Source organism: Acyrthosiphon pisum, chromosome X (genome assembly GCF_005508785.2).
Source record: "Acyrthosiphon pisum isolate AL4f chromosome X, pea_aphid_22Mar2018_4r6ur, whole genome shotgun sequence".
Classification (NCBI taxonomy): Eukaryota; Metazoa; Arthropoda; class Insecta; order Hemiptera; family Aphididae; genus Acyrthosiphon; species Acyrthosiphon pisum.
In genome coordinates, this window is record NC_042493.1 from 43296588 (window position 1) to 43305357 (window position 8770).

At 32.0% G+C, this 8770-nt stretch overlaps 1 protein-coding gene across 1 annotated transcript; it reads right to left on the reverse strand.

Annotated features, from left to right (window-relative positions):
- Nucleotides 1-378: 378 nt before the first annotated feature.
- LOC100166169 lies at nucleotides 379-8518 on the reverse strand. The gene is made up of 3 exons (XM_001948402.3): nucleotides 7832-8518; nucleotides 5953-6581; nucleotides 379-1434 (listed from the first exon to the last, which is right to left on the reverse strand). The coding sequence occupies exons 1-3, from the start codon at nucleotides 8516-8518 to the stop codon at nucleotides 1050-1052; spliced, it is 1701 nt and encodes a 566-aa protein (XP_001948437.3). The 3' UTR covers nucleotides 379-1049.
- Between the last annotated feature and the right edge of the window lie 252 nt (nucleotides 8519-8770).

Genomic DNA, 8770 nt, shown 5'->3' on the forward strand with positions numbered 1-8770 from the left:
CGGCATAGGCATTATAATTTATTTTTAATCTCATTTGTTTATTATATTCTGATTATTAGCTGTAACTAATAATGTTAGTTGATCATTATCGGAAATTCAAAACAACAATCGTGTTTCTGTTTAAAAATTTAAACAAAATAAAAGCTAATTGGCGAATAACTAAAATTTGTAAACAATTATTTAATACAATTAATACAATTTATTATATAATATATAATATTGGTTATATTTTTTTGGATGTGCACTACTTCATTAAAAACCCACGAGCCACTGATGACAAAAATAATCAAAAGAGTAGAACTTTCCCTGAGCAATAGGATTATTAATTTTTCACTTAAAAGAAAAAAGATGTTCAAGGTGCATACACACAAAAGTAAAGGTTTTGAAAACAATTATCTGTATTTTGTATTAGTAGCATAGACGATATAGTGTAATTGACAAACAAAAAATACATTGCACTGCCAAACTTTTAGTCTTTTTATGAGTTTTTAAGTAGAATTAATGTTTATAGACTAAGTAGTCTTGACAAACAATTGTGGACATGTGGCGTCCTTATTGGTATACCTATTTAAAGAAGTTAAATAGGGAGGATAAACTTATGTTTATTAACTTGTATTTAAATATAGTTAGTCACGTCCATAAAACAATTTAAAAAAATTCTTACAATATAATAATAGGTAATTTAATATAGTATCTAGGCAGGTACATCCGTATCGGATCAACAACCAAGAAAATCCGAAATGTAATAACCACGCCTAGTATACCAAGTATATGATAATAAGACGACGAACTTCGCAGTTTCCGTGCGGTGTTGATCGTGACCACTTCCCCATACGACCCTATCCCCGGCTCCACGCCACCCAATACTACATAGTTATTGTTCTGCGGGCGCAGTTTAATTTAATTTACATCAATAAATTATAATAATATTACGTAACCTACATTAAGTGGATACGTTTTCGGTCATAGGTATCCGTGATATACACAATACCTAGGTATATAATATATTATAGTATAATCGGTAATTGATGTCCGCCGACGGCCGAAAATCATTTATAATAACTGTTGTCCCAGGATATCGGTGTCCGGACGGTGGAGGCGTACTCGCTGACGGCCGATTCGTATATAGAGGCGGCCTCGCGGTTGCCCCGCGATCTGTACGTGGCGCACAGCCAGCACGTGAATATGACAAACAGCTGGAGCACGATGAACGCGACCAGCATCAGTGCGAACGCGTACGTGTTCCAGTATAAGGTGTTCTGGTCGCCTGTTGTGCTGGTGGAGGTGGAGGTGCCGCTGCTGCCGGAGAAGTTGATCTCGTGGCCAGGCTCACCCCGTTGGGCTTCGAATTTGAACTTGTCTTCGATGCGGATCTCCTGGAATACCACTTCGTCGGTTTGGTTGCCACCGCCAACGCTACGTCTGCGGCGCCGCCTGTCAAAATAAAGAACGGGATCAGTTTTAAATCCAGCGAAAAAACAAGGACTTAAAATAGAGTGCAGCGGCGTATTATTATATAGACAGTGGTGGCCTGTCTCTGTTTTATTTGGCTGACTAAAAATTAAAAGGGCCATAAGCATGATACGCATACATCGGTGGAGCTTAGTCCCATTCAATTTATTATTTTAACCCTTCAGAAAAAAATTGTATATTCATATTATACAACAATATTACAATAATATTATATCTACTTTATTATATTATTTGCCATCACCTATAGTTCCGCCTATAATCCTATACTTAGTATAGTTAAGTCTACGTATTTGATAATTGATTATAATTGTTTTTAAATAATTATTATTTAAAAACAAAAGAAAAAAAATTAGATGAGAGACTGTCTCTCAGACTCATAATAAATAACCACTTGATACCTTTCATAAAATATGTCTATATTGAAAAACGCAGTACCTATTACACTATATATCTATATTATGAAAATATTGTGAACTTTTGTGTACCTATTGTAAAATAAATACGGTAATTCCTACCTCGTACATATTAATGCATCTATATTATATTCACCATCATCTTAAAAACCAACGTTTAATTTTTAACCAATGAAGGACAGAAAATGAACTAAAGGGATTAGGTACTAGAGTAATTTTTAAAAGATTATTGTGGAGAAAAATATATTTTAATAATGACTGAACTCAGTTATAAATAAGATAGACAAACATACAGTTGTTGTACAACATTCAAATTTTTAAACAATGGTTAAAATATATATTGTATTAAAAATACAATATATGTATTAAAAAATACATTTTTACGGTAAATTGGTTTTGCGTAAAAATTACCACTTTTTCATATTCTTTTTAGTTTATCTTGACGGTTTCTATAACTACTTAGAATTTTCTATTTTGACCTCCCAAAAGTACCAAATAAATTCATTTTTCTATTATAAAAGATGCTGATCTCAAAAATCAGAGCATTTTTAACTTCAAAAATGTTGATGACAGACAGACATAACATAGGTAATTCAGTAATTGAAAATACAATATATTCTTCGCTCCACTCTGAATCTAAAACCTTAACTTTTTAATGACATTTTTTTTTAATAATAATTTAGGTATAATAAACTTTTGATATTGAAATATGATATTGTTTTCAAATTGTGACAAATGTATTATTCTCTCCTCCGAATATACAATAAGAAAATTAAAGAGAAACAAATATGAGATAGGAAGGTATGCATATATATATATGTGCACTATACATATACCTAATTTAAATAATATATAAGATTTAAATATGCATAGAAAATGTTCATTATGGCGTAGCAAAATGTACCAAATCCGAAGCAAAATATTGATGTTTGGTTTAAGATTGTAGCACTAAGTACTGGTGCCAACTTGACTCACATAATATTATGATCTAAGTTCTCCTAGGTACGATATGTATCTTGGTTTTGGTTGTCTGGGTATGTATATTATATTTGATATTGGTCACGGTTGTTACTTGTTTTACATGAAGACATGGAGATGGAGTTGGAATAAATGTTCAACTTAACGGTAACTTATGGTATCAATTTATCGATAACGCATGAATTGACTGATCTGAGAGTACAATATAGTTTCACACGATTACGCGAACAAGATAGAAGTGGAATAGCGCCTTTATAGTAAATATTAAATTTACGTAATTTTATCAAACTATTAAAGTAATAACTAATATTTACAACTGTCAACGGTATTGTAAGTGTTATTCGGGCTCGTTTGTCGAATACTATAACATAATAAATAATAGTATAGCATATTATTAAGTGTAATTATGTTGAGTGCCTAATAACGACGGTGGTGTCGTCAGTGTTTTCAATTATCGGCGTGAGATTATTTACTTTTATTATTTAAATTCGATAACTGTACCTACTGCAAGTTGTTGCATTACAATACGTCTTGTACCTAACTACAAATTACCGGATAACTCGCCTGGGAATATCCGTTGGAGAATTGGGAGTGAATTAAAATTTGAATAAGGCCGGCGCACAGTTGTATAAAATATTGCAATTTTAGCTGGCCAAATGTACCTACTATTTTTAAAAATTGAAAAATTATTGTTTTTTTATCAATAAATTATCTTTACAATAATATTCTGAGGCTGAATATAAAATTTCAAGTAAATTAATTAATACGCACTCGACTTATAGTCTATAGACTATAGGTTCGCATGAAATATAATACATTATTTCATTGATATTTTCAAACTTTCATAGGTACATTTTTATATTTAACTTTTCACTTAAAATAATAAAAATATTATTTTTCTTATATAGGTTATATTGTCCTAAATTTAATAGGTAATGAGAGATTATTTTTATTATTTTTATTTCTTAGTTAGTTTTTTTTACGCATTTGCTATAATATATTAGTTGTCACTTGTATTAATGGTTTTTGAACTTTTGAAGAATGATGCCTACTCAAATTTACGTAGTTTTACCAATTTTTCGATATGATATATCTTAAAATAAATTGATAGCTATTTAAAAATATAAAAAATGTTTTGCATTCAGGTTCAACGGTAATTTACAAAAATGGGTGATTTAAATAAATATCGAACAAGCCACGGTTTTTATATTATTTAATATTCTCACTTACAATTTTATTTTTTATTTATACATTTATCCTCAATGTAATAATGCAGACTGAAATTTTTTTATTATAATTAATTTTTTTTAGTTTTCGCTATATTTTTTATGTTGTCAGTTGTCAAAATATTAAGTGTATTAATAGTTTTTCTAACTTTTAAAGAATGATACTTAAATTTACGCAGTTTTACTAATATTGCTCTATATAATAGGTATATCTTATAAATGAAATTGATAGCTATTTAAAAATATAAACATTTTTGCATTCAGTTTCATCTGTAATATACAAAAATGGTTAATAATATAAAAACCGTGGTTTTTACAATAGTACGTAATATTTATTTAATGAAAACTATTTTTATAAATTACTGTTTATTACTTATTAGTTATTAGTTTCTTCAAAATTTAAAAAAACTACCTATTATAGGTAATACACGTACTATTTTGACAATATAATATAGCAATTAATACTAAAAAAAAAATTATTTTAGTAAAAAAATATAGTATGTCATTATTACATTTAGGACAATATTATAGTTTTAAGCGAGAAAATGAAATAATATAAAAACCATGGATTTTACAATAGCTAATAGGTAATAACTTAACTATGTTTTATTTATTTAAAAAAACCATTTTTGTCAATTAGTGTTTTGAAACTGAATGTCTGAATGTTTATATCATATATCATATATGTATATATTGAACAATTGGTAAATTTAAGTATCATTTTTCAAAAGTTAAAAACCATTAAAACACTTAATATTTCAACAACATAATAATATTATAGTACCTAAATACTAAAAAAAATTTAAAAAAACTAAAAAATAATCTGTCGTTATTACATTTAGAACAATATAATAACTGTATAAAAAATTAATTGCGTGAAGTTCCCCCCTCCACATTGCCATTTTGACATAAACTTCCAACAATATTTTGGAACTTAGTTTGGGAACAATGCGGGGGAGCAACTTCATACAACTTAAAAAAAAATATTTTTTATCGTTGTAAGTGAAAGAAAAAAATAATTTAAAAATGTATGAAAGTATGAAAATATCAATGAAATAATGACAGCTTTGTAAGTCGACTGTATATTAATTAAATTATTTTATATTCTATACTTAGCCTCAAAATATTGTAAAGATAATTTATTGATAAAAAAAATAACATATATTTAATTTTAAAAGTTTTTTTGGCCACCTAAACAATTGTTTTTTATACCACTCAGAAGAACTCAATATTTCAATGATAAATCATTGTAAACGATAAGAAGCGATTCTGAGTGGAGACGATCTGTCGTACTAATTATACCTAAATAATTCGAGATTTTAACGAATATCCTCAACATTTGAAATTCAAACGCTTACCTATAAAAATATTATTTTTAAAATGATTTTAGATAATTTTTAATTCCTGTAAGAAAAATGTGTAGAAACTTTTATTATATTAAACAAATAAATTTTTTAACTCACAAAAAAAATTGTAAGTACTAAAGGTCAAATAAAAACGAATTAAAATAATTCAAGTCTATAAATAAATAAACATTTCTAAAATTTTTTTGTAGTATAATAATGTGTAAAAGATATATTTATTTATGTAAATAATTATTTTTTAATTTTTCGTCACTATACGTTTATTCTTTATTGCATTACAACAATAAAACGAAATCTATTTTGTCGGTAATCGGTATTAATACTAAATATTCCCGTTTCTTATTTTTTTAAATTGTTAGTGCATGTATGTATTTTTACGATTTTAAGAGCATAAAAAAAATATAATAGAAGCACATATTTAATTTTTTTTTGTGATTTAATCCTGCCCATTATTATTATTATTATTATTATTGTTTTAAGTATTTTATATAGGCATACCTTCCGAAGGAATCGGCCCGACGGACCGCACCGTTGTGGCCAACCACGTTGCAGTTGATGGGCTCGCACTTTGGCAAACAGGGTGTGACCAGTGCCTTGAACTGGACGATGTCAGACGTGGGGAACTTGAACGCGTCAAATGGCGCCTCCAGTATCTTGACGGTGCCTCCGCCGCCTGTATCCACAGCCGATATCGGACCCATGATGGCTGGGTCCGTGGGACAACCGTCGCCGTCGATGAGCAGTATCTCGCTGGTGTCCACGCCGTCCAAGGCAATCAGTTCCCGGACGAATATCTCGTACGGCGAACGGTCGTCGAGTATGTGGAACCGGAGACTGAGTGGGTCACCCACCTGCGCGGCGTGTATGTCACCGCCCGCCCTGTTTGTGATCCTCATCATCACCGTGGGTGAAATGACGAACGCCGTCTCTTCCACACCATTGCCTCCGACTCCACCTCCACCGCCGCCGTTTTTGTCGGGCGAGTCCAACTCGGCCCCGTCGTCATCGGATTCTGTGGCAGGCGCCATCGCCAACTCGATGCCCTGGCCCACGCTCCGGTTCTGGAGGTCATACGAACACCGCACAGAAAGTCCGATGTCCTGGCCCGTGACGATCTGGTCGTGGTGCTACGACGTTAATAATGTAACAGTTAGTGATGCAAGTCCAGTAAATTTACCAATATAATACATTAATTTTACCGTTTTAAAAATCAAATCACCCCCTTAATCTGTGTTTTTTTACATATTTTCATAAGCTAATAATTATGATAATAACACAAATTTAGATTTTTATAAAAGAACAATGGCCGAAAACTATAAGTGGTAACACCAAATTTGTTCAATTGTAACAAATAAGCTGTATTTATTATTCCAGTTAAAATACATACATTTTGAATAGGTGGGTACCTAATTTAGGTAAGGAGGCACATACCTACTATTATTATTTTCTTTTTATAGTAATAAAAAATATTTTTATATAGTTTTTCTTTATAAACGAGGTACATTCAAAATCAATAAGTTGGCACACAAAAAAATATTTCTATAACCACCGTCCACTACTGATATATTTTGATTACTATAGATAGGTTTTTAACTGTTCCCGTTGCTAAAATTTGGCACCCGAGGCATTCGCTCTAATCAACCCGTCCCCCTAAATGCGCCACTGCACGTCTGCGTGTACCTGATTTTGAAGATATATGGGCAAATTTAAAGATTACTTAATTTTAAAAGAAGAAATAACAATTTAATCATTCATAGAAATATATAATTACTCAATATAATTACCGCAATAACTAATAAGTGTAAGTAAGTTATGATCATTTTAAAATGTACATTTTCAAAAAGGTCATATAACTCACTTAAGATAAATAATATCAATAAAAGCATACATATGGCTCTAGATACTAATCCGTATGTATTGTAATTTACTTATACATCATCTATAATAGTTGCAAGTTGGTAATATATATAATTAAATTTAACAAAGTATATTGGTGTACAAATTTAAAGGCAGATATTTATTATTTAAATGACAGTATATTATCGATAGTAGCTAGGAACCTGCAGGTACACTAAGTTAATTAACTCAAAAAATACTCGTTCAAACTTAGATTTAGATGCATAAAAATTGATAAAACTGCTTATTAATTTAAAAGAATGATTCTCATTTGAAAAAACAAATTTGTTCACATGACACTCCTTAAATGGTATACAATGTCTAAATAATTGAAATATGGTCCATAAATTTATATTTTACCTAAAATCTCTATTATCATAGGAAAAAGAGGTAAAAATAAGTTCGGCGAATCTGCACCATGCAGCAGTGTAATAACCGACTGCAGTTGACTATTACCACATTATAAGTATGATATCCTTACCTGTATAATAATTTCGGTGAAAAACTTTCCTGGTTGATCCTGCCGTACGTCGCAGTTTGGGCTGTGGTAGTCCAACCGGAGGTCGAAGTCCAGGGTGCTCTTCACGTCGTTGACGCAAGAACTCGGCCGATTCTTGGCATATACCTTGCCATCGAACAGCCGGTTAGTATGCACAGACGCGACCATGTCCGCGCCACGGCAGTCGATCTTCACGCTGAAGCACGACGACATCTGGTAAGTGGTGGCGCCGGCTACCGTCAGGTAAGGGCGATGGTCCAGCTGCTGCTGTGACAGGCTGGACGTGCTGTGGTGTGAGACGCGGCACACGTTCACACCCGTCTCGTTGTAGTCGAATGAACGGCACTGGAACTCCTTAGACGCCAGGCATATCTCCTTGCACCGGTCTGCGGTGGCTACGTTCTCGTAGATGGCGTCCACAGTCCTCAAAAGCTTGCCACCGACTTCCACAAAGTCACACATTTTTGGTTGCTCGACCACGCAGTTCGACTCCATGTAGTCCACGACGTCGGCCGATCGATTGCTGATCGGTGGGCGCCCGGAAACGGTGAACCGGTCCACGTCGTTCATGTAACAGTCACCGGTCTCCTTGTTGAAGTTGACGGACCTGCGAGCACGTCCGATTGGACATACGACAATGTCAGTCCCATTTCGTTTATACAATGACATATTGACATGCATATATTATAATATAAGTAGATTGTATAATAATATGTATAAATGCGTAGGCATTACCTATCTGCTATCCTATACCACATATTTGCGGAGTAAAATATTTGAATATTTAGGTAGTTATAGGTTTACTCTGAATACTTAAATGATAAAAGCGCATTCCCAAAGTATTCTGTGTACGTACAGGGTGCGTACCCCATGCAACAGTATTCCAAATATTTTTAAAATACGCATTAGTATTGATTTAAT

Bases quoted from the DNA above. Each gene is read 5' to 3' on its own strand.
- LOC100166169 (XM_001948402.3), bottom strand. From the start codon at position 8,518: ATGTCATTGTATAAACGAAATGGGACTGACATTGTCGTATGTCCAATC. The intron at 6,582-7,831 runs GTAAGGATATCA...TTAACGTCGTAG, and splicing joins TCACCGAAATTATTATACAG to CACCACGACCAGATCGTCAC. The intron at 1,435-5,952 runs GTATGCCTATAT...TTATTTTGACAG, and splicing joins CGGGCCGATTCCTTCGGAAG to GCGGCGCCGCAGACGTAGCG.